The sequence below is a fragment of the Astatotilapia calliptera genome, chromosome 9, assembly GCF_900246225.1.
Source record: "Astatotilapia calliptera chromosome 9, fAstCal1.2, whole genome shotgun sequence".
NCBI classification, from domain to species: domain Eukaryota; kingdom Metazoa; phylum Chordata; class Actinopteri; order Cichliformes; family Cichlidae; genus Astatotilapia; species Astatotilapia calliptera.
In genome coordinates, this window is record NC_039310.1 from 14,832,480 (window position 1) to 14,859,467 (window position 26,988).

Here is a 26,988-nt window from a genome sequence, read left to right on the forward strand (position 1 = left end):
GAATGTCACAGGAAAACTTAAGACCCACCAGATTAGTCAACTTTTTCCAATATTCACCAATTACACTGAGCTGTAGCCTCGGTTTCCTGTTCTTAGCTGACAAGAGATGCTCCTCTGCATATCTTAGCTGTAACAAGTGGTTATTGGAGTTGCTGTTGCCTTTCTGTCAATTTAAAGCTCCATTCTCCTCTGACCTTTTCAATTCATTTTCACTCACAGAACTGCGGTCACTGGATAATTTCTCTTTTTGAGGCCATCCTCTTTAAACTCTAGAGATGATTATGCGGGAAAATCCCAGTAGATTAGCAGTTTCAGAAATACTCAGACCATATCATGTTCAAAGTCACTTAAAAATCACCTTTATTCTCTATTCTGATGCCTGCTTTGAACTTCAGCGGGTCACTTTGACCATGTCTTCAAACCTAAATGCACTGTCCTGACATGTAACTGTATAGTTACATGATCTGTACCAATGGGCTGTTGAACAAGTGCACCTAACAAAGTGGCTGATGAGCGTAGGTTCATCCATTCTCATACATTTAATTTAACAAACCAATTAGATCAAACCAGAGACAAATACATCTAACCCAAGTATTCCTTCTGCAACTGCACACATTTCCAGTAACCTCATGTACACCTCACCACATCAATCAAAAATCTGCAAATTTATTTATTGCGTTCAACATGAATACTAGAAAAATATGCATTTTATTAAAGAAAAAAATTGCAGTTTTTTTCTCCCCCAAACAGGAGATGAAGGCGTAGACATGTCGTCTACACAAACAGGCTACACACACACAAACACACAAACAGAGAGAAATTCGGCCAATCTCTTTTAAATGAAAACCAAACACACACATATGTCCCAAATCAATTAGAAAGTCACAGAGTTCACAGCTTTACCCACAATACCCAGCGCCAGGACTAATTATCCAAACACCTCTGCTGTTCTTGTGCAAAGAGCTAGGCATCATGGGAAATGAGACTGCTTCACCGTGTCTGATAAAGACACATGCAGGACAATAGTTCATGGAGGTGGGAGATAAGGAGTATGAGAGTGGGAGGCTGTAGCGCAGTCTTTTTTGTGTACTTCTTATGACACAAGCCTTGGCACACACTGCTGTTCCCATGGGCCTGATTCACTGGCACACAAACATTCAGTGTGCGTACAAACATATTCATTGGCGCCCATTCACATGAATTAAAATGAATTAACAAGGCACACATCAAAGACTGAGGAGGTTCAAAGGAGGAACCCACAATGCCCTTCTGCTCTGCCGCTGTGACCCCAAAAACCCGTCCACACACAAGCCACATACCGAAAGAAATAAAAAATTAAGTTAGGATCAAGTGCGGCAGACCTGCGAGCCACATAGAAAGGACTGAAAACAAGAAGCACATCAGGACCAAAGAAGGATAAAAAAAAAAAAAAAAAAGTCTAATTGAGGCATATTGCAAGAGCGGGGGGGGGGGTGGGTGGGGGTGTACAGTCGGACGCGAGAATAAAGACTCATAATTGCATAATTACAGCAGTGGATACCTGACACACTGAATGCAGATGTCAAATGAGTTCCACATAATTTAACCAAATAGAGGCAAGACCAGGCCACGACAGGGCCCACCACGAAGTGTACCCTTCCTCTACAGCTTCTTCTTTGTTTGTTTTTTTATTTTTAAAACACATTTATCTCATCCGAAACCTCCGCTTTGTTACAATCTCATAATTTAGGCTCTGAGAATTCAACATCACTCTTGACGCTGTAGTTCATAAACCTTCCCTCGTCATCTCCATGTTTATTTATTTCAGTAAGCAATCCTATAAACAATGTTCAGCCTGAATAATCCACTGATAATGTTCCATAAATGACTGATCGAGTGCCCTGCAAGTCTCAGATAACCCTTTAAAGTGCTGCTACTGAGCCAATTTAAATGGTAATTAAAGTAGAGGTTTGACGATTTTGATTCAATTAATTCAGTCGTGGCTAAAACTGACAATAAAATTAGATTTGTTTCTTACATTACTTCTATACTGTAGACTCCTGCTGATAAGCCACGCCCCTTTTTTAGTCTCGATCCTCTGCTCTGATGGCTCACCATGGCAATGTGTTAGTGAGGAATCCACCACACTGCAGACCACATGTAAGGCTGTGTGCTGCTCAGGGCTTACACAGCACCATCATTATGGATAAACCTGCACTGGTTATATGTTCAGAGAAGTTGATAGATTATCAGTCAATCTGATGTTACGGCACTCTTCCAGGAACAACAAGGTCCAATAAACTCAATTAGGTGCCATTTCTATACTTCTCTCTAAACCATTACACTTTCGAATCCTGTATACATTTCCCGTTTGATCATTTCTCTTAAAACTGCAGTTTACCTTACAGTGATGTAAAGAGTAAAAAAAAAAAACGACAGTTTAAAGTTGTTTTTCCAGCGCTGTTCCTATTTTACTCTCAGAGAGCAAACATTCACATCTAAAAACCAAAAAAACAAAACAAAACTATTGATAATTGATGTTTTGTAAATCAAATAATTGATTAATGAGACAATTTGAGCTCCATTGTTGTACTGTATAAGTGGAGAAGCCTCTCTGATGTGACTTCTGCAGCAGAGGAATCCACCTGCCACACACACATACGCACGCAGAAAGACCTCTAACTGTTTTTTGTGCTTTGGCAGTCAACACTTCCAGCTCTAAAGTGAATAGACCTAAAAATCGGTCTACTTCACAGACACGCACTCTCTCACACAGACACACACACACAGTGAAAAGAGCTCAAACGGTTCCACTTTGTACCTCCTCCGCTTAATCAAAGCTTCTCTATTCAACAATTTGACCTTTTGTTCAAAACAGGATTATCACCTTCTCTGGTCTTCATTCACCCTTTCTCTCTCTCCCTCCCCCTTTCTTCTCTTGCCCCTCAGCCTGTTTCCAGGGGCGACCCGCATGACGAGGGTAATTGCAATAATTTGTTAAATGCCATGGTAACGGTTGTTAGATGGGAGGGGCTTTAAAAAAAAAGAAAAAAAAAAAGAAGAAGAAGAATTGGGTGGTTCAGGAAACAAGCGAATCTCTCATTTTGCCAAAGACAGCGGGGATGAGAAGAGGGAATGATGGCTGCGTGTGTGTGTGTGTGTGAGAGAGGTAGTGAGCAAGTGTTTGCCCATTCTCAGGGTGCTGGTTTATTGATAATGGTGGGGGTGAGGTGGGGAGCAGAAGGTAATTTCACTAATGATTAATGTCTCTGTGGTTGGAGCTAAAGACGCCAACACATATATACGTATATCCGCGCGCGCACACACACACACACACACACACACACACACACACACACACACACACACACGTACAGAGCTTTCACTCTATCTGCCCAGACAAACAGCTCTATTTGAACTCTCCCTCGGCCTGAAAGGAATCCTTAATTACACAATATTACCCCTCTTCATTGCCCTGCTGTGTGTGCTGTGTCCACTGCTGTTCAGCCCTCGGTGTGTGTGTGTGTGTGTGTGTGTGTGTGTGCGCATGTGTATAAATGTGTGTTACTGTGTGACGTGTAAGTATTCAGTGGTAGCAGCTGTTTCACACATCGTGACAAAGGGGCTGAGGGGGACTCACTACCCACACATTCACCACGCTAATTGATTTCTGTTCAGCACTGTGGGAGAGTTACCCTGCCCCCTGCCCCCCCCACACACACACACACACACACACCATTCCACTCACTCAAGAACAAGGTGTTGGAAGCCATGAGGAGATAGAGTCCCCTACGAAGACAACGCAGGCATCCTGTTTAATTCACTCCCAGGCTGCAAACTGACTACACCGTCCTTTACACCGACATGTGTCACAGCCTCTCGATCTACTCTGTCCAAGAGGAATCTGCATATCAGTGTTCACATACTTTACTGCCATAAATCAGAGTGCCACGCCATGACAGACTTTTGAAAACGACAGAAATAAATCAAAGTCTTTTGCAAAGGCACTACAAATCATCTTCTCGGGGTCTATATTGATGTAGCAAACGTCTTCAATGTCCCACACTGCCACAACGGTCATGTTTCTGTTCAATAACTTCACTGACACTCTAGCTAACATAGCAGTGAATTATTGCAGTTTTATCATACATTGCATATTTCATAGGAAGACTACTTCTTAGGGCCTTTATGAAACATTCACACCCATCTCACTCCAAGTATAGTTAGCTGTGCGAGGTGAGGTATTCTCAACTTTCTCAATTTTTATTTGTTAGAAACTAATCGTGGACTTTTTAACTCGCACTAATGGGTGCAACTCGATATTATCTGAAAATGAACATAATTCAAGTTTTTAGACAATACAATGTTTCCCTTTGCCATGACTCTGCATTCCAGTGTGGAATGTGATCTAGTCAAGATCACATTTTAACATATGGCCTTCTTTGGTTTGATTTGTTACCAGAGAGAAAAGCTGAAATTTTTCAGTTACGTCCATCTAAAAAGGTCCTGAGACATTTTACTCTACACCAACGTGGTGTACTGACTGTTTACAAACAAATAAAAATACAAAACTAGTAACATTTTTGAAAATATGAAATGTCATCAGTGTCTAAATTAAGTGAAAAATAATCAACAATATTACTGAATTATTATCCTAGCATGTAAAGCAGAACATGCATGAAACTAAGTTGCACTGTAATGACTGCTTTAACCTTTTTTGGGTCATAAGATGTCAAAGTAGTTCTGGTTTGAAACATTGTTGCATAGGACTGTTGTGGGTAAATCGTTTAACACTTAGGCAGTGCTGACAGCATCACCATCTTCAGGACTATGGCATTAATCCAGGATCTACCCGACCACTCTGAGCCACTTTAACTTGTGATTGGTCATTAGGAGCATGCTGATCCTCAGCTTAAGGCATCTGTCGATACCGAGAACTGTAATTAATAAACTGCACTTCTCACCGTAAGGAATAGAGAAACATTTCTATGTAAAAGGAAACATTGCTTTCCCAACTTCACAAAATATTTAGTCAGTCAAGGCCATCTGTTCATTTCCAAACCATAGAGACACGGTGGATAAACATTTTGTAGGAAGACTAATCTTCTTCTTGTTGTCATAATAGTGTCCAACCAACACACTGCCCGTCTTCTTCTGCGCCTTGTTCCTTCTTTTCTTCGTTCATTTTCTAATGGCTGTCGTTTTCTGATGACATAGCACTGATAAAACTGTCAACTGGTGTTTTTTTCTTAGACGACAAAGGCTGGGGCGGTCCGGGGACCGCCCCAGCCTTTGTCGTCTGCTGGAGGGTCCGTGGGACCGCTCCAGCCTTCATCCGCCTCCGCTGGAGGGTCCGTGGGACCGCTCCAGCCTTCATCCGTCTTCGCTGGAGGGTCCAAGGGACCGCTCCAGCCTTCGTCGTCTGCTGGAGGGTCCGTGGGACCGCTCCAGCCTTCATCCGCCTCCGCTGGAGGGTCCGTGGGACCGCTCCAGCCTTCATCCGTCTTTGCTGGAGGGTCCAAGGGACCGCTCCAGCCTTCGTCGTCTGCTGGAGGGTCGGTGGGGCCGCTCCAGCCTTCATCAGCTTCGTCTGCCTTCGCTTCAGCCATCCGCCTTCGCTGGAGCGTCCGAGGGACCGCTCCAGCCTTCATCCGCCTTCGCTGGAGCGTCCGAGGGACCGCTCCAGCCTTCATCCGCCTTCGCTGGGGGGTCCGAGGGACCGCCCCAGCCTTCGTCGTCTGCTGGAGGGTCCGTGGGACCGCTCCAGCCTTTGCAGCTAGTGAGCTGTGCGTGGTGTTTGCAGCTAGTGAGCTGTGCGTGGTGTTTGCAGCTAGTGAGCTGTGCGTGGTGTTTGCAGCTAGTGAGCTGTGCGTGGTGTTTGCAGCTAGTGAGCTGTGCGTGGTGTTTGCAGCTAGTGAGCTGTGCGTCGTCTTCGCTGGAGGGTCCGAGGGACCGCTCCAGCATTCATCCGCCTTCGCTGGGGGGTCCGAGGGACCGCTCCAGCCTTCGTCGTCTGCTGGAGGGTCCGAGGGACCGCTCCAGCCTTCATCCGCCTTCGCTGGAGGGTCCGAGGGACCGCTCCAGCCTTCGTCGTCTGCTGGAGGGCCCGAGTTGCCCGTCCAGCCTCATGTGTCGTCTGCCGGCCATTTTCCAGGCCTCTGAGTTGGCGAATCAAACATTTCACTTGGGTGTTAAATGTTTGATTTTTGGGTGGGGGGAACTGTTACGTTTCGGTGTTGTCAGTGTGTTGTTTTTGGCGTGACTGTTATGCGTTTCCTGTTTTACTTTGAAAGTCTGTGTTATCTTAGTGTTTTCAGTTTACGTTTCCCTGTCTCGTCAGTTCTGAGTTGCCCCAGCTGTGTTTCCCTCTTGTTGTCCATTTCCTGATTGCTCCCTCTAGGTATTTAAACCCTGTGTTTCAGTGTGTCATGGTCGCGATCTTCCCCCTGGTTGTAAATAGTTTGGTGTTTTGGTGTAAATAAATGTTCTATTTTGCTTTGATGTAAATAGTTGTTGATACTTTCGTTTTGGGATTTTGGTGGCGAACCGTAGTAGTTTTTTTGTTTTTGTTTTGTTTTCCTTATTTTTTATTTTTCCTGTGTTGAACGCCGGTTGCCTAGGCCGGGGTGTAACACATGTCATCATCTTTCAATGCACAGCTGAAAATATGAATAGGTACCAGCGAGAGATGATGATTCACACTTTCACGCCTTCCATAAATGCTTAAATACAACCTGCAAAAATGATTTACGCTAGAAAAACATACAGCAAATAAAAATTGTAAATAGTCTTTCAAGTACGTGGGTGTCTTGTATTGAGACAAATCTGCTTGATCTTTAAAGTCCATTATGTTTGATTTAAAGTAATTTAAGTTTTTGCTCATACCTTAATGACCCTGTTTCCCACATCTATCATTTAAATTTCACCTTATCATCTAAAACTGTGTGTGCATTTTAAACTTGGTATTCAGAGTACAAATGGCCATTTAACTATTTCCATGATCATGCGCCGACATATCCTTCTGGAGCTCTTTTCCATTTTACATGCTCAGTGTGCTCTTTGGTTGAAAATGTCAGCACAGTGCCCTGCTGAGGTTTTCTTCATCTTTTGCCCAACATCCTTTTGATAGCTTCTCTTAACATGACTGCATCTGTTGCATCCCCCATTGTGTTAAATACAGTCCAACCCTTTCACAGACACTTTGTGGAAGGTCAATTTTAGCGAGTTTTGACGATTTCATTACACACAGCTCATGTTCTGTGACCGCTTGAGCTTGTATTTTGTCAGCCAAATCCTTTATTTAATACTTTAGTAACGTGCTGCTGTCGTAGGTAACAAGCATAAATGCAGCGTTGTGGACGCAAGACACACTTGTTTATTTTTTTGTTTTGTTATTTAACATTCAGAAAGGAACATTTTGGATTGAATGAACAAATTTGTATTACTACAGAGAAAATTTTTAAATAATTAAATAAGGAAAGCAGTCAAACTAATTAACCCTAGAACCTTGATGTGCAGTTTTGTAATACTATATTTAATATTGGGCATATTTTAGCCAATGAAATATATTAATGCACAAAAACACATGTCAAATTGAAGTACTAAATAAGAGATCAACCTATTAAGGCTTCAAAGCAAAACAATGAATAACCACCTGGCATTAGTGTACAAGGGTTAAAGAAAACTAAAATAAAAAACAGCAGAAAAACAGTTATCTGGAATCAGCTGCACATCAAAATGTGACTATCAGAGGCAGACGGGAATACAAAGAAATACTCACCGCGTAGTATCTTTTGATGTGGCGACGGATGTCAAGCACAAGTTTGTTGCGGATGTTGACGACGTAGTCAGCTGGAGAACCTCCACAAGGGATGTGACAGCAGCGCATCAAACTAGGCTCAACCTTTGAACCCTGACAAAGAGAGTGTGTATTACATTCCTGAAAAGAAACCGCATGTAACCACGTACACTAAGCTCGCATGATCCTGTAATGAAGCAAAGTAGCTTTATTTTATTGATGGTAACAAAAAGAAAAGGGAACCACAAATCAGGAGACATTTAAAATTCCTCCTACAGTTTGCATGCACATACACTAAAATGCTTCAGCAGATACAATAGCATCTAAGGGCAAACATCAACTATAGTCTAACTGCCTTATATGCATACTATATGAATTCATCACAGCTCCATATTTAACCCTGTAATTAGTTTTGCAACACACAAACACAACCATTACCTTTAAACCTTAACAAAGACCATGTCAAACACAGAGGAGCTTAAAGAAACCCTGGGTCCAGTAGATTTTAACGTTATTGTAGGCAGAAGAAAACAGGTCAACATGACCCCGGTTCCCCTGAATTGTCCACTTGACAGCGAGCTTTATAGTTAATGCAATGAAAAAAGTAGACGCACTACATACCAATTACACTAAATATAACGCCTTTAAACACTTGCTCCTTTAAACCTCAACTCCATTTACCTGTCGCACTGACAGCCGCAAAAAAAGGTTTCTGCAGGGAAGTCTGTGACATAAAAGAATGCATGTGACACCCCCCACCCAGCCACACACTGGCTTTTTGTTTGCCTACATCACTTCTTTAGGAGTGAAAAAAAGAAACACACAGTTTTCTACCAGTTGGAGTCAATCAACTCATTTGATTTCTCTAATAGCCAGCCACACCAAGAACACACACACGTACGCACATCTTAGCCTTACTCTCATTTTAGTCTGTCTAATCTCCTCCCCTCGTCTTCTTTACAGGGAGTGCAGAATTATTAGGCAAGTTGTATTTCTGAGGAATAATGTTATTATTGAACAACAACCATGTTCTCAATGAACCCAAAAAACTCATTAATATCGAAGCTGAATGTTTTTGGAAGTAGTTTTTAGTTTGTTTATAGTTTTAGCTATTTTAGGGTCTGTGTGTGCAGGTGACTATTACTGTGCATAATTATTAGGCAACTTAACAAAAAACAAATATATACCCATTTCAATTATTTATTTTTACCAGTGAAACCAATATAACATCTCCACATTCACAAATATACATTTCTGACATTCAAAAACAAAACAAAAACAAATCAGCGACCAATATAGCCACCTTTCTTTGCAAGGACACTCAAAAGCCTGCCATCCATGGATTCTGTCAGTGTTTTGATCTGTTCACCATCAACATTGCGTGCAGCAGCAACCACAGCCTCCCAGACACTGTTCAGAGAGGTGTACTGTTTTCCCTCCTTGTAAATCTCACATTTGATGATGGACCACAGGTTCTCAATGGGGTTCAGATCAGGTGAACAAGGAGGCCATGTCATTAGTTTTCCTTCTTTTATACCCTTTCTTGCCAGCCACGCTGTGGAGTACTTGGACGCGTGTGATGGAGCATTGTCCTGCATGAAAATCATGTTTTTCTTGAAGGATGCAGACTTCTTCCTGTACCACTGCTTGAAGAAGGTGTCTTCCAGAAACTGGCAGTAGGACTGGGAGTTGAGCTTGACTCCATCCTCAACCCGAAAAGGCCCCACAAGCTCATCTTTGATGATACCAGCCCAAACCAGTACTCCACCTCCACCTTGCTGGCGTCTGAGTCGGACTGGAGCTCTCTGCCCTTTACCAATCCAGCCACGGGCCCATCCATCTGGCCCATCAAGACTCACTCTCATTTCATTAGTCCATAAAACCTTAGAAAAACCAGTCTTGAGATATTTCTTGGCCCAGTCTTGACGTTTCAGCTTGTGTGTCTTGTTCAGTGGTGGTCGTCTTTCAGCCTTTCTTACCTTGGCCATGTCTCTGAGTATTGCACACCTTGTGCTTTTGGGCACTCCAGTGATGTTGCAGCTCTGAAATATGGCCAAACTGGTGGCAAGTGGCATCTTGGCAGCTGCACGCTTGACTTTTCTCAGTTCATGGGCAGTTATTTTGCGCCTTGGTTTTTCCACACGCTTCTTGCGACCCTGTTGACTATTTTGAATGAAACGCTTGATTGTTCGATGATCACGCTTCAGAAGCTTTGCAATTTTGAGACTGCTGCATCCCTCTGCAAGATATCTCACTATTTTTGACTTTTCTGAGCCTGTCAAGTCCTTCTTTTGACCCATTTTGCCAAAGGAAAGGACGTTGCCTAATAATTATGCACACCTGATATAGGGTGTTGATGTCATTAGACCACACCCCTTCTCATTACAGAGATGCACATCACTAATATGCTTAATTGAGGCTTTCGAGCCTATACAGCTTGGAGTAAGACAACATGCATGAAGAGGATTATGTGGAAAAAATACTCATTTGCCTAATAATTCTGCACTCCCTGTATCTCTCACGTGTTTCTTTCAAAAGTTCACTTTCAAGAGCACACTCTCCTTTCAAAACAAGTTGTATCTACTACAACACTTTCTTGTTAGTCATTTTATCGCCGGGCAATTAAATGAAAATATGAAACACTCAAAGTACCGTCTTGTGACTGTGCGAGACTTATGAGAAAGGGATGATATCTTCTAACACTCCCAGTTCTCCTCAATGTCTGGCTACAAACCCCGGCCGTTATCTGGACCGCCTCATGTCCGCACATTAAATAGGCTTTTGAAAAACAATTTTAAAAAGGTTTGCCATGCCAACTGCCTAAGCGGGCCATTTTGTCAACGTCTTGGTTTGTGCAGCTTTCACAGCGTGCTGATTTAACTGCCTGCGTGGGATACCTAACGCTCTATTAAAACTGAACTGAGGGTATTCCCCTGCAGCCTTATCCACATTTTTTCCCTTCTCTGCACTTAATCTTTTCATCCTCCTCTCCCGCTACCTCCATCAAACAACTTTCCTCCTCTGTCTGTCCTCCATCATACATCACCGCCTCCTCCTACCATCTCTGGCTCTGTGTCAGCGGAGGAGTCAAGGCCCATCTGTCCTCCCCTCTCTCTCTGAGCTGTTAGACCATGCTCACCACCTTAATTAACTTACCATCTTATCCGTATCACTGTGTGTGCGTGCATACCGGCCTCCGGCAACAGAGAGGAGAATTAACATCAGTAATCAGATGATTCCTGGTTCGTTTAGACTAATGCTATATTTTATTCTGACATTTCAAGTTCATGCATTGTACTCTTAATAGCAGGACGCAGGCCGTTTAGTACAAGCACGATCACTCGGGCGAGATTATTCTGCTTTTTCTTGTGCAACAACACACCAGCATATCTGTTCAAGTGTGTAATGATATTATCCTTTTATGGAGAGTGTGTTTAATACTCCTGTTTTAATTATTACAAGTTCTCTCCACCACTCGAGGCCAAAGGCTTGTCAGTTTTATTAGTGTCTTCTAGACAAGAAAAAGCTGTGTGTCCTGCTCCTCATTAGAAGCTGATAACACACACGCACACACAAAACCTTGGCCTGACAAATGGTAGGAGATCAGTGTGTGTGTGTGTGTGTGTGAGTGTGTGTGTCTCCATAGAGCCACAGGGGTTAAGGAAAGGCTTTTCAAGTTGTGGAGTCCAAACTATGCCAATGAAAACAGAGTCCGTACTGGAGCCAGGCAGCTGTCTTAAAATACAGACAGAGACACAATATGGAGGATGACTAACGCATGAATCCTTCACAGGAAGTTTTACTGAAATGCCTTCTGAAACATTATTCTCCCGCTCTTTATTTGTGTCTCTACTGATTAATCCATTAGACCAGTGAAACACACCATTACTGATAAAAGCCATCTCCTTTTTTCCCTTTCAATCTTGGGCCATATCTGTGTGGCGCTTTGTGTGTGTGCGCCGAGAACAGACAGCACATTTCTTCAGCTGAAGTCTAAACTGCCAAGGGTTTAATACAACTTCAAATACAACTCTAAGAAAGATTATCTGGTCCTGCACAAACAGAGAAAGCAATACAGAGGAGTTTTATGATGGACAGCGGTGTGTTCATCTACTCACAGCTCCTTCAAAGACGCTGTCGTAGACGTTGTCAGTGCCACACTGAGGACAGGTGAAAGTAAACCTCTCACAGTCTTTATAGCGCTCCTCATCAGTCAGCTGGACGGGAACACCCAGCAAGCCGTCGGCTTCCTCCTCCCTCTGGAACTGCTGCTGAGCTCTGAACTGACTCGGGTCCAGACCTGACATGGAAATCAAAGACTTGTTTTTTAAGGTTTACAGCAGAGCAAATGTTTATTCAGAAACACGGCTGAAGGCAAAATATTTCATGCCTGATAAACACCAATGAAAGGTGGTCATGCTGCAATTAAGCATTCTGTATTTAGCTGTTCGGCTGTCGACAGATGTTATTATTATTCTAAAAAAATTTAACTGTGACCCACAGACACTTCATTTGAGTGTTTACGGGAAATGTATTGTAGTGAAACTGGAAATAATTTGCAGCACTTGACAAGATTATTAAGTAGGTATTATGTCTTCTGCGACAAGAGAGGAAACGTGCATAAAATGTGAACCCAAGTAATGATTTAATCCATAGAACATGGTAAATGGCCTGTATTTATATAGTGCTTTACTAGTCCCTAAGGACCCCAAAGCGCTTTACATATCCAGTCATCCACCCATTCACACACTCATTCACACACTGGTGATGGCAAGCTACATCGTAGCCACAGCCACCCTGGGGTGCACTGACAGAGGCGAGGCTGCCCGACACTGGCGCCACCGGGCCCTCTGACCACCACCGGTAGGCAACGGGTGAAGTGTCTTGCCCAAGGACACAACGACCGAGACTCCGAACAGTTTTTCAAAAGCAGTATTTGCATCTGTAGGAACTTCCTCGAGCAATTTGGTCATTTTATTTCTAAGTAACACGGCTCCTTTAAACTTTTTTGTAATTATTTTCCATAAGGCATAACATTACTCACTTCTGGGGACGGCAATAACTTGTAATTCACTTACCCAACCACGAGGCTATGAGTACACCATCAATACCCTCAATAGGGTCGCAGATGCGAGACACCACAGGGTGGACCTGCTGGGCCAGGTAGTACTGTGTGTCCAGAGTGAGATTCTCCTGTTTCTGGAGCTGCTCTAGAGCATAGGCTCTCTGACTGGCTGGCAGGTTGGAGCCATCCTAGTGGACAAAGAAGATGAATTTCCAATGTATTTGTACTGAAATATCACTGAAACACACAAAGAAATGAGATATTCCCGTTTCTCTAATAGATACACACTTTACAGATGAGGTAGGAGATGGTATCTCCAGCTTTGACCCGACGACCACCCTGAGAGTTAATCCACAGAGCAACATGGACATGAGGGAGACTTTTCTTATCAGGGTAGTCCTGAGGATCCTTTGTCAGTGCCTGGTGAAGTCAAGACAAGACAGCAGTAATAGATGAGAATGGGAATGGCAAAACACAAAAGAAAAACCCAGCATGTCCAGAGTCTTAAGCCTCATTTTAATCAAATGAAAAGTAAACACAAACAGTGATTCCCTCACCTTGTGGATCTCATACTGGTTCAGTGGTATGTCTCCACTAGCCACCTTCTCTCCCAACTCCACCAGGTGTTTCTGGATGTTCTCCACAATGACATCACGACTCTGATCAGACAGGATCTGCCCAATCACGTAGCTAGAAAAATAAATAAACACAATGAATTTTTCCTTACAAATGAAAATCTTTTGTAAGGTGCTTCCAGCGCTCCATATACTGACGCGCTAACTGTTTCCCATGTCCCATGACGTACTTGCCGCATTCCTTAGCCAGGTCACACCAATCCCTACGGACGATGTCCAACCCTTTGAGCTCTTGCTTGACGCTAAAACGTCCTTCTCCGTGTTGTTCCACCACAAGGGCGGCATACTTCTTCTTCTTCAGCAGCAAAAGAGACTTGAACACACCATCAATGTCGATCTCCAATAGTTTGTACAGCTTGTTTACTTCTGCCTTCACCTGGGATCAAAGTGCAAACACACGGATTCAGTGTCAACATCTGGTTATAATCTCCACTGCATGGTGCGCATGTAAAAAGTGATAAAACACCCAAAGCACACACCTTATTGCCAAGCTTAAAAACTTCATCCAGACACTTGCTGTTTGTGTTGATCATGATAGAGTCAGTATCTCCATAGATGACTTCCAGATTCATCTGAGTCACACAAAAGGGGGGGAGAGAGAAAGAAAGAATCCATACAGTTAAAACTGGGATAATAAAGTGAATATTACACACATCAAACTGCACAATTTCTAAAACAATCTAATGTTAGATTTGACTCATTAAATGATATTTAACCCAAAGTTTATCATTTAGCTGCTTAATACAGATGCAAGAATCCAGGCGTCCTGATCCAGTGAAGAAGTCATTATTAAAAGGATTATTTGTCGTGTACATTTTACGTTATTCTGCACATAATTACATATCATATTAGAGATATTAAACAGGAACAACTTGGTAATGACTGACCTTCTGAACCATGTCTTTCGTGTGCATCAAAATCTGGAGAAAAGAGGAGACAACACTCTGAACGATGCCAACAACAAAAACAACACAACACAAGCACAGTAAACAAACACGTCACTCAGGAAGATGAAATGATTAAATATTAAGTTTCCGCGTTATTAATTGTGTGTGTGTGTGTGTGTGTGTGTGTGTGTGTGTGTGTGTGTGTGTATATACACATTTGTGTGGACATGGGAGCAGAGCAGGTGATTTGCTTTAAATGGGGGATAATTGGCTAAGAGGGCAATTATGAGAGCATGCTGTGACAGGCGTCTTTTCAACCCACACAAATTCACAGTCAGGCAACACACACACACACCATAATGACTTGTAATGGCCTTTATAACCTTCTGGTTGACTGACGGAGAAATAAGAGAATTCTGTAAATGCAGATTGACCACTGTGTGTGTGCGTGAGGAAAGCTCTGAGCAGCAGAGGGATCCTAACAGGTGGGGGCCCAGAGGAAGGGAGGGCAGTGTGGGGACCTCAGGTCGCTAATCTGGGGGGGTCTGAGGGACGGAACGCAGTGTGACCTGTCACCAGCAATCTGCTCCTCAATCAACCACAGCCGCATATATACACCCCGACTCGCACTGTGCTCCGTGTGGGGACAAGGACGCGGCTATTTCAGAGTGTGAGGAAGGGGCGGGGTCGGGCTTCCACTCCCTGAAACCAGAGTGGGCCATAAGCATGCTTTATGGGCTGCTACATACCGCTGTACGGCGGGGGGAGTTTGAGTCATTCAGGGGAACAGCCTCTCCATTAGGGACTGCAGTCAAGGTCAAGGTCTTACCACAAACACACACACAGTTTTTCACCTCTGCACTTATGCAGTGGATTTCGCTGTAGACAAAATGACCCCTGCCTGTTTAGCAGAAGAAGAAAGGTTGGAAAAGAGGAAAATGAAAGAACTCTTTATAAATCTTCAGACTGAGTGCACAGGTGCTCCACTCCAATAATTCATGAATACAAATCTAATTTGAGACATTTTTAACACTGCAAAAGCAAAAGTAAATTCGTGGTTTAAAATGTGAATGACAGCTGCCTGCAGCGAGTGTAGAGTAGTTTATTTACGACAGAAAACGAGCCCGAGGAAATGATCTTTCAGAGGTATAAAATAAAATGTAAAGATGACACCAAATGTGCTCAGTCTGTCAGACTAAAGGTCACATTTATTTATTCCTTATTTTAAATTCCATGCATTTGAAAATAATTTTGACATTTAACTATACGAAACACTATAACTGAAGGTTGATGTTTCAAATACAGCCAGCTACTAAACACAAACACCACAACAAGCAGCTGTGATGGTTCAGGCTCATCTGCTAAGGAGTCCTTGGTTAGACACTAGGCCAGCACCTTGCACTGGTGTGTGCACATGTGCATGTGACTAAGCCGTTTTGTACACTTGCAATGTTACAATGTTATCTAAGTGCAACCAAAGTTCGCACAAATAACAAAGTATCTGTCTTGGAAGGAAAATCAGACCTTGTATACGAGACACATTTTCCTCTGTTAACAGCTGCCACTGAGCAGCAGCTCTTGAGTAAGAAAAACTCAGCTGTGCCTGAGCTGAACAGTCCATTTGTTTAATTTAAAAAAAAAAAAAAAAAGCACCAAAACAGGCGTGTGAAATTGCAGCAAAGATTCCTCCCATATTTGAATCATTAAAAGTAAAACTTGAAGCAACACATTTTTTTTCCTTGGGTAATATGATTTTACGAAGCAGAGGATTATCAGAAATAAAGATAACAATCCGAGTGTCACATAATCAGACAAAGGAGCCGTTTCAAGCCAAATTATTTGCATCAGACGCTAAAATTCAAGTTGGAAAATGACAAAAAAGTAAAAAATACACTATAAAATCAGCAGGATATAAATCATGACATAGTAAAACTCATGGAAATTCAAATGCAACTAAAGATAAACTACCCCAATGGGAATGCTAATTTGATAATTAGATCCCTCGTTTGTTGACTTGAACATTTCTAAACAAAACCCAACGTATCCTGATGGTGTTCAGACACCACTGCAGGACAAAATGCAGGCACAGGCATCACAATAAAGAGCATTTATAAGAATGAAATGTCCACATCACCACATCAGCCAAAAATCACAATTAGTTGTGTAACTGTTCTTTTTGTATGTTTTTGATTCTCTACACACTTACAGTCTGAGTTGACCTCATTTGCCAAAAAGGACAAATTAACTTACAGATGAATGTGACAGAAAGCATTAATATTATTTATTTATTTGTATTTTCTACAGACATAACAAAAATATAACCTTTGTTGATTAATCTAAACCTCAACCACAATCATTCACCTTAGCTGTCTATAAAGCCAGCATATAAAGCCTTAAACGTCACCTTCCCACTCCTTAAATGCAAAAATTAAATAAGTCATCATAATGTCCCATTCGAAAGAAAGCAAGTGCAAACATCACAAGATGAAGTTCAAGTTCTCCAGCTAACAGCCAAAACATGTAGGAGAATAAAGATAAGGGGAAAATAATTTGAAAAAACCCACAGAGTCCGGGTATGATAGATCTTAAAATTCACAAATGCAGTCATCAAATAGACACCATGGATTGTATTTCATTGCTTATTGCTACTTGGCACAACACACGCCCACCAACAGAGCCCAGGACAATGTTTTAATGCAGGCCTGCTGATGCAGACAGTAAACGAGAACCATCTTAGAGAAACTTAGCCATGCTCATTATCCTCACAGTGTCAATCATCACATCAACAAAACTCAGCTAAAACTCTGCTTTTGTACTCCATCTTGAAATCTCCAGTAATACTTTTTTTTTTTTTATAATAACAAAACAGCAAAATAAAAGCATTGAAAGGAGAAAGAGCCAGGAGACGAAGCTGAAATGATGGAACGGACTGAATAAAAAGTGCAGAGACGTGATGAATGGGGAGATGTGGGAAAGACAGACAAGCGAGGAGGTGAGAATGCGTTGATGTAATTGATGTGTGGACTCATTTAGACAGGTTTTCCATATGCTGTCAGTTCCAGCAGGACAGACTGCTTTTAAGGAATGAACTGTGTGAAAGACAAGTCGTTTGACCATGACGCTGGAATGTGTGCAACTGACAGTGTGTGTGCACGTGCGCTCATCTTTAAACGCATACCGGCATACACATACTATACGAACCAATGCAAACACACATCCCCAGGGGGTAAAAAGAGTGCATGTATGTCTTCACCGTGATGACTGCACTCGTCAGCACCGTGAATGACGCTCATTCTGGGCCAAACATCTGAAAAAACTCAGCAGAGGGGCTCACAGTGCTTAATGTTAACCTGCTAACATCAATCAAATTGATCGGATCAGTCTGTACCCTCGCTCGGCTTTTTGCGCCGATCGCATTTTCGCTCCAGCTACGAAATAAGAGTTGTTCTTTCAATTTTTACAATCATTACTTCTGACTGAGTTTTGCCATCTTAATACCTGCAACCAGTGAAGCTGCTTCCCTTAGTTTAACCATTTTCTACAAAGTGAATTTAGATAATCTATTCAAAATCTTCCAATTACAGAGTCGCTCTTTTTCCCTCACACTATAAAACCAATTTTCTAACATTCCTGCCTCTCATCCTTTCCGGCTCCTTGGTGTTAATACAGTGTAAATAGACCGGACAGTAATTGAGCAGCTCGCTGACAAGTGCTCCTGCAAAGTGAAGGATCAGGACAGAACACATGAGACTGAATTTCTCACGTTTGTAATCACAGTTTCACCTCATCCTTCCTTTTGATGCCACATTGCATGTGAGGGCTCACATGTCAGGTTGCATTCCTTGGACTGAAACACCAAATAAAAGGACATACCTTGCAATAAGTAGAATATATTCTATTCTGCGCGTATGCAGCAACATCAGCCGCTGCTCTGAGTGGTCAAAGTCCTAGCCCCGCCTTCAAACCAGCCATTTCAAAAGCACTGAGATTATGTGCCACAGTCTTCGACCCTAGAGTGCCTAGCTTTGGTTCATTTGATTTGAAAGAAATAATCACATAGCTACTGCAGACGTTTAGTTCACATTAATATGGTCATACTGAATATCACATAGTCACATATGGTATCGCGAGATCTGCACTGACCTACATCAATGGTTCTCAAATGTTTTCTACCATGTCCTACTTTAGTATCTGAAAGAGGTGAACGCTCCACAACCCACAGTTTAATTACTCATGTAAACAAATAGCTTTTGTGATCACTGCAAAAGATTTATTTAACAAACTCAACATTTTTCACCTGGCCATCAAGAACACATCTGCAACGCTTTGCTATCCAACCAGTGTGCCCTACTTGAATGCAAACCCTGCAATAAACAAACCTGTGACTTGCAGCAGAGTCAAGACACTGCAGTTGGCAGCAGCAGCAGCATTTTCAGACGCTCCAAGTTTAGATTCAGCAGTTAAAGCATTAGTGCGGTATTCCTGCACGAGTTTTACACTGACATGCAGCTTCCATGTGGCATTTTTCCTTTGCACTACTCATTTTTAAAACCTAATGTACCCAACAAATCTGCCTTGTGCCTCGAACACACAGACTTCAGGGCTCCAGAAGATGTACTTTGGTTAAGTGGTACTACCACTAGGTTTGCAACATTCAAAGATGCCCAAAAAAAAAAAAAAAAACAAAACAGAAAAGAAAAAAGTGACCAGGAGTAACAACTACAGGAGGCAAAGTCTAAGGGAAATAACACCTCCTGTCCAGCTGAATACAACTCAGACTTTAAATCAAAGTTTAAAAGGGAGCAATGGATTTCAGACTGAATATTGTTACAAAGCCGCTTAACACAAACCCATCGACACTTTTCAATACCCGTCCTAATATCTCACTTTAAAAGCTGCATTTTCCCGCCGTCTTTGACTTGACTTTTCACAGCTTTTCATTTAGTGCTTTTAACAGCGCCTCATGTCTTTGCATGTGCACCTGTGTGCCTGCACACGAGCTGTACCCATTAGCTGTGCGTTATTGCACCCTGTCATGCTAATTGATGAGTGGTTCAGCCTTGTTGTGATATCCTCCTTTTCCCAGCTGTTGCTCAGCTTTTTGTTGGCCTCATCTATTAAGGCCTTACATGTCTTGTTGTCACGTCAATCTCGTGTATTCTTTATTTGAATCCACTACCCCCCCAACCCTCATACACTTCTCATCAAAATATCTTTTGTCTTTTGCCAGGCTGTCATTTTAATAAGAATATTACTCTTAACTGACCTGCTTGGTTGAGTGATGAGTGGTTTGCAGACTGAAAGGCAGCAGTAAAGACAAAAGATAAATGCGCGAGCCCCCCCACCCCTCCCATTATCATTACATCTTGAACTCTGGCACACACACATACACACCACATACATCCTTCTACTGATCAGCAGATCAGAAGCGGCATGTTAAACCTCTGTGTAGCAGAGGGCCCTTGTAAAAAGAGTCTGGGGCACCAGTGACGATTGTTTTGAAAAGCACTCAGCTGAAAAGCATTTTGGGATGACAGTCGGTCGACTGAAATAGCACCTGTGGAGGAACACACCACTGTCAGAGCTGGGGGGTGGCGGGGTGACATACACACAACATGTCCACAAGGCACTTGAGCACACACACACAAGTTTGCAAAACTCTTTCACGAACACAGCCTCGCACACGCAAAGATGCATAAAAGATTTACAGGCTCTCTTCTGCTACCGTGAAGTTATATCTGCACACACCTCCGTACACACCCACAGAGACCGAAAGTCCTTCTTTCACTAAAATGATTTCACTTGCACGCAAGAATTCACGAGCACAGAGCACAACACACACACACACACACACACACACACACACACACACACACACACACACACACACACACACACACACACACACACACACACACACACACACACACACACACACCTGTCCTGGCAGATGCCATAGCTGTGTTCTCATGTCTGCCATCGGGAAGGTCAATCTGTTGTAAAGCTGTGACTGATTTAATACAACCGGCCAAGATCACAAACGCCGACACTGATTGAAAATAACTCAACAATGACAACAATCCTCCTGCTGTCCGCTCAATTATAATACTGTACTTTAATAGCAGGAAAAGGCGCATCCTGGTATGTCACTGCATTTTCTCAGCCAAGTTTTTAATACATTGTCAAGTAAATAAGCAATATAATGGCAGATACACAAGAGCAGCAGTGAAGCCAGACTTTTTATTACTTTTATTTATTTTATTTTTTTTTTAAATGGGGGTGCAATACAGCTGTCATGAAGACAAAAAAAAAAAAAAAAGTAGTGAAAATTATTGTGGCCAATAATTAAATCATGATTATCATGAATTTAAATGATTATTCATGCTTTTGAAATCTACACCAAATCAAATCTTTGGCTCTATCGAATAGAGTGAGCGCCTGGGGAATAAAGCAACAGTCAGAGGGACTTACTAACTTTTGAAAGATGCTAGACCGTCGAAGTACTCAACTAAATATGCCACTGGTTGGTGGGGAGTGAATTTGAGAAAGAAATGGTTCCCAAAAAGCAAAGGAAAAAAAAGCACTGGCATGCAACAAAATGTGGAATAATGATGATTTAATCTCAAATATCTGGTTTTACTAATCACTAAAAGTAGGGGTGCAACGATACACAAAATTCACGGTTCGTTCGATACTTTGGTGTCACGGTTCGATATTTTTTCGATACAAAAAAAATGTTCATGCATTTTTAATTTGTCATTTATTAAAATTATAAATATATATTTTAACTCAAAAGTACAGTTTTAAAATTTAACCCTAACCCTTGTGCGTGTTTTTTATTTTGACAGCGAATGCGCACCTGCGGACCACTTATGTGCAGCCCTGGTTATTTAGCTCGTCATATTGCAGCCACAGAAATTCTTTTGTCCATGAAACCATGAAGCTGCACTTTCTTTTTGCCTTATAGTCTGATTTGTCATAACTTCTCCGTTTTGTGGTAAGCTTTTCTTTGGCTGTCACTTCTTCACCCTGACCTGTCTTATTTGGCTCAGCAGAACTGAAATGCTTTTACACACGCACTCACATAAGCTCAGCGATTCTCTGCGCGATCAACCTCTCACATGTTTAAGCTGCGGGAGATTTCACTTGTCATGTTTGCATAGTAAGCTAACAATTAATAAGACGATGTCAGAGGAATTGGTGCGCAAATTATCATCACTCACAGATCAGTGCTGTGGCTCTCTATACACAGTTCGCACATTGCAAAGTGAAAGCAAAAAAACAAGCGCAAATTCAAACGCGATTTCAATATGTCACATATTGACAGTGGCTCACCGATGCCAATGACATAATTACCCAGCTACATTTCTGAAAGAATGCAAAAGCATTGATATATATTTTTCCTACAATAGCCCGACGGGCAGGGAAGAGATAGATTTTGGTAGCCCGACTGAAAAAATCGCTAGCTCCGGGACGTCGGGCTAGCGATATTGCAAGCCCTGTATCTGATTGAGGAATCACTCATCTTTGGAAAAGAGAGTTTATTACAGAGAAATGGCTCTTTCCAAAATAAAAGCTATACTATCCGCTTCTTCTGGGCTATATTCTCAGCAGCGTAAGGAGAATCATGTGCTAACAGCGGTCTAAATGACTCGGCTAAAGTTAGTAGCATGCTTGCTTTTTTTTGTCTGCTTTCACTTGTCTTTGCACTACGATGATGTCGGCGTAAATGTGCAGTCATATTCGTTGTGTTCCCACTAGTGCTTTCAGGTTAATCTCGTTGAAATGACCTTAACGCCACAACACGGCAAATCTCCGTTAACGAGCTACCGCCGATCGCTCCGTGCATGGGGCTAGACGGCCAACACGTTAACGAGCTAACTGCGCTAACACACTAGTTCACACCAATGTAATTGAGCATTGCATGGCACATCCAACATACTGTTTTACTTTAGTCCATGACTCGCTTACCTTCAGGGTCATACGTCACATGAAAACCAAAATAATTCCAAACGCCAGATCTGAATGAGGTTCAATTTGCTTGTTGCAAGTAGAGCTTAACTTCTGTCTCGCTAGCTTGCCCTGCGCTCTTCCTTCTGACTATGCTGTCTGTGTTGAGCGCTCAGTGGATCTGCGCTGGACAGTGCAGCCTAGGCGGAGTAGTCGAACACAGATTCACTGAGCGCTCAACACAGACAGCATCGTCAGAAGGAAAATTGATAAAATAAATTACAAATGTTGTATTGTTCGATACATATGCGTACCGAACCGAAAGCACTGTATTGAACGGTTCAATATCAATACGAATATCATTGCACCCCTAACTAAAAGCTAACACTATAAATAAATTCAACTCACTCCACAGGGTAAATAGTAATGCTCTTTTTGGGGGTCAGTCACTATAATTATTGATGATTTAGTATTGTTATTATGAATTATTTACTACTATTATTAATACTAATTATTACTCAGTATGGCTGCCATTGATTTAGAACAAAGTCACTAAAATGAATTTTAAAAACTTGTGCTACTGAAGTTAATCTTTTTTAAAATGTTAAAAGCTGCGTTTGAAAAGACTCAAAATGTGGTTCTTCTTTATGTAAAATTTAAATAGCTGCTCACTCATAAAACATGTTTATGTGGGAACAAAATCCATAGAATAAATAATTCTGAGGGAAAACAAACCCTTATTTAGTATTTATATAGAACTTTTCAAAATAAAGTTATAAAGTAAACAAATAAATTCAAATGCACGCCAGATGAATCCATTATCAATTATAATCTCTGCCATAAGCTCATTCTCACATGGCCTCATTAGCAGGTGTTACGAAGTCGCCGTTTAAACTCTGAGCCCCTGCGCGGTCCACCGTCTGCCCTCACAGACACGCTATTGATGCCAGAATAGCAGCGCTGCTCCCATGTGACTATTTGTTAAGTCCACTCCTATCAAGAGAAAAGCCCACTCTTTAAAAGGACTACAGGATCATGGAAACATCGCAGCCCTCATTTCCCCAAACGCACCGGCGGAGTAGGCAGGCTTATGTATTCTTATGTCTAATTCAGGGAAATGTAAAAATGACCACTGTGATTCTGAAACCCTCAATGAAAGAAATGAGGGCAACAGTATTTACTCACATGACATCAGAGCATGCAGTCTGACAGATGCGACCACAAATGAGACGTGATAGGTTGGTTCAGGTATTTCTGTGTCTAATTCTGGGAACTGATTTGTGATTCTTGAGACAAGAGAGATGATACAGAAGCAGAACAAGGGACACCAGGGGCAACAATATTTACTTAGACTTCATTACGAGCACATGCACCCTTGCACACACGTACGTACGGGAGAGGGTTTAACCTAAACCAAACTCTGACCTCTCTGCACCCTCAGCTCCGTTACAGAAGCCAGCTTCTATCTTCACTCTGCATGCCAGCCAATAATGTCAACTACGAGCTCCTGTCAGGCTGTTTTTAAACACAAGGACAGAGACTCAATTACAGCAGAATGGCTTTTAGGAGTCACCCTCCATCCGGAGAGACACACACCTGCTAATGGTTGTCAGATTTGCAGGCAAAAGGGTCAAAGGTCAAACCAATCTGCGATCCGCAACAATAAGCAGCTTCCCTCGGCCTGCGCTGTGAACATCACTCGATTAGGACGACGTAAACACACCATCATGCAAGAGAAGCAGGCCAAACTAAACAATTGAGAATTTTAAAAAGCGAGCTTCTGATTTCATAAACACAAATTAAATTCAAGTACAGACTCTTTGCCATTTCAAGTGACTAGAAACATTAACAATAACACAGGTCAACAAAGGAAAAATCATGTAGTTGTTCTAAACCTGCAGCTGATTCGTCATCCCTAAGCAGGTTTGCGGAAACCTTTCCCCCCCAAATTAAAATCTCCTCATTTAGTGGATGAATTCGGAGATCCAGCAGCCTGTGGCCAAAAAAAAATCTTTCTGGTGTGACAGATGCATTTATCAACCCATTAACAAAAAATAAATAAATAAAATTAAAAACGAAATAATCACATGTGTGCAAGCTGTCTGTCTGTGTCATACAACCATTTCTCTGCACCCAAATGCTCTCTGGCGAACATACAAAAGAACCCAAAATAACGCTGAGGGAGTGAGGGGGACATCAATCTGTGGAGGACCCTTGACTGTGTAATCCTAAACCTTCACCTTCCTCTTAATACCCATCATCCCCCCCTTTAATACCCACACATACCAGGACAGAACAGGGCCACAACAAATGGTCCCGACAAAGGGCAGAGTTCGGCCAGTAGCACTTGTGCACGCACACACAGATGGGTAGTAGTAACACACACACACACACACACACACACACGATAGAAGACATACCCAAGGAAGACGCACAAGAATCAGGAGGAGATGTAAGTGGGGGGCTTTCCCCTCCTAAGTTGGCAAATTTGATCAGAAGGTCCACAGCCAAGGGTCTGTCAACCCCCATCTAAGCCCAGGGCTGAGACACTGCCGTGGCCTGCAGCCTGAGCCATCCGGCCACACTGGGGGGTTAGGCCTCATTTTAAAACGAGAGCGAGAGAAAGATGAGAGCCGGGCCAATCAATAAATACAGAGAACACATGAACATTCACTCTGGACACTCATCCAAACAGATGAAGGGAACGCAGGGGCGCGAGAGGAGGGTGGATTTACACTGTGGACAGAGTGGTGATCAGTGTACATGTTACAATTACAAAAATAAAAAGCCTCCTAAATCATGAGATGAAAGTGGAGTGCAAATGTGACGATTAAAATGGGGGTGGGAGTGCAAATGGCAATGCCCACAAATACACTAGAAACCCAGTTATAAATGCCAGCTGGCTTTTCTGGCTCGCTGCAGTCGGAAACTACCGAGAACTACTCGGCTTGCCTCCTGTTAACTTTAGGACTCTGTACAATTCAGTAAAACAGACACATTTGGTTCGTACTACTGCTGATCTGCTGCTTTTCCTTGACGAGCATATGATGCTCAAGTGCTGGAAAAACTGTCCTACAAAAATCCTATTTTAGATGCTATAAGATTTATACACACACACACACACACACTTATATACAAGTAAAACTGACAAAAAGTAAATTTCAAAGAATATCTTCCACAGCATGTTGCCTTATTATCAGCAGGCTGGTGCTGAAGCCACGCGCTCTCCAAACACACAAGCTGCTATATAAATAGAGTTGTGGTAGGATCATAGATACAAAGTAAACAAAACACTAAGATTGTGTGAAGTGGGATCTCCTGCTTCATCAGCAAGCCGAGGTACGTGTGTATACACCGCACACTGACTGATGACCTTTTTGACGCACGTCTCTCTGTAGTGTACTGAAGTCCTACATCCAATTTGCTTACAGCCTCCTCGCCACACAGGACAACTTGAGAAGTTTTAGAAAACTTTGGAGGAAATTTTAGTTTCCAACAAACCTGCAAAGCATCTGAATCACTATTAGTATAAACACTCAGCTGACACATTATTAAGTACACCTTGATAAACCCAATGCAGTCTAATGAGACATACCACCAGTATAACCTTCTGTATAAAGGCTTATAATGTTCAGCAACTGTGTAAGGATAACTGTAGAGTAGTAAGGTATTTGATCCTGGCAAATGTATTTGTGTCACATTGTGATGCTTGGAGGTTGACTTCATACTTGGGTGGCTGTAGCTCAGGATGTAGGGACTTTACTAACTGAAAGGTGGGCCGTTCAATGCCTGGCTGCTCCCATCTGCATGTCTAAGTAAGATACAGAACCTCAAGTTGCTCCTCTGATGCGTTCATGAAAATGTGAATGTTAGAAAGCACCACTTAGGAAGAAAAAAGTGCTGGGGTGACTGAGGCGTGTTGTATAAAACGCTTTGAGTAGAGTAGAAAAGCGCTACATAAGAACAAGCCCATTTACCGCTGAACATACTAATTAGAGTAATAATTATTAATAATACTAATTAAGGAATAATCATTTCATTGAGGAGTAACTGCAACAGATAATCAGGTAAAAATCAGGTAACCAAGCGACTCTTCAATAACAGTAATTTATGTTTTTATGCTTTATTTTGATAGGACGGGTGGAAGAAGCCTGGGGCAGACGCGCATGACTCGCACCAGGCCTCGAGGACGGTTCGATATTCCGTGGCAAACGGGTCAGTCGACCAAACCTAATCTACACCCTGCCCTCTTCTCAACACTGAGGATACAGCCATCTACACAAAGTACCACAAACAGTATTAAATATGGGCATAGCTTCAGGATAAAAAACAAAAATAAAAATAAACCTGCATTTGAAATGAAAACACTCTTCAAGGCTTCAGAAACCAATCGCTGTAGCTACCTCCATCTTTTATACTGACCGTAACAAGGACTCGCCACCGTCAGTGTGAGCTCCATATGGGGGCAAAGGAGTCCCAGATTCAGATATAGATTGGGATGATGTCTGCTCAGCTCTTAATGGTAATCCTGTTAGCATGCTATGGATAATGGGCAACAAAAATGCTCCATTTCTGTGCGGACATGATGAAAATGTTTTGTTCATGAAGCACAAAAAACAAAAACAAAACATCTTTTATATACACATCAGTTGTTGTTAGACTTTTTCAAAAGCA

At 42.2% G+C, this 26,988-nt stretch overlaps 1 protein-coding gene across 2 annotated transcripts in view; it reads right to left on the bottom strand.

Annotated features, from left to right (window-relative positions):
* The window catches only part of pola1 (polymerase (DNA directed), alpha 1), a 65,043-nt gene that overhangs the window by 24,173 nt on the left and 13,882 nt on the right, over window positions 1–26,988 (bottom strand). For both annotated transcript variants that reach the window (XM_026179415.1, XM_026179414.1), the window contains exons 27-34: window positions 14,365–14,397; window positions 13,957–14,049; window positions 13,648–13,853; window positions 13,400–13,532; window positions 13,131–13,262; window positions 12,856–13,030; window positions 11,896–12,077; window positions 7,760–7,891 (exon numbers count right to left, since the gene is read on the bottom strand). In XM_026179415.1, the coding sequence (XP_026035200.1) occupies window positions 7,760–7,891; window positions 11,896–12,077; window positions 12,856–13,030; window positions 13,131–13,262; window positions 13,400–13,532; window positions 13,648–13,853; window positions 13,957–14,049; window positions 14,365–14,397 (1,086 nt within the window). The remainder of the gene's footprint in view (window positions 1–7,759; window positions 7,892–11,895; window positions 12,078–12,855; window positions 13,031–13,130; window positions 13,263–13,399; window positions 13,533–13,647; window positions 13,854–13,956; window positions 14,050–14,364; window positions 14,398–26,988) is intronic.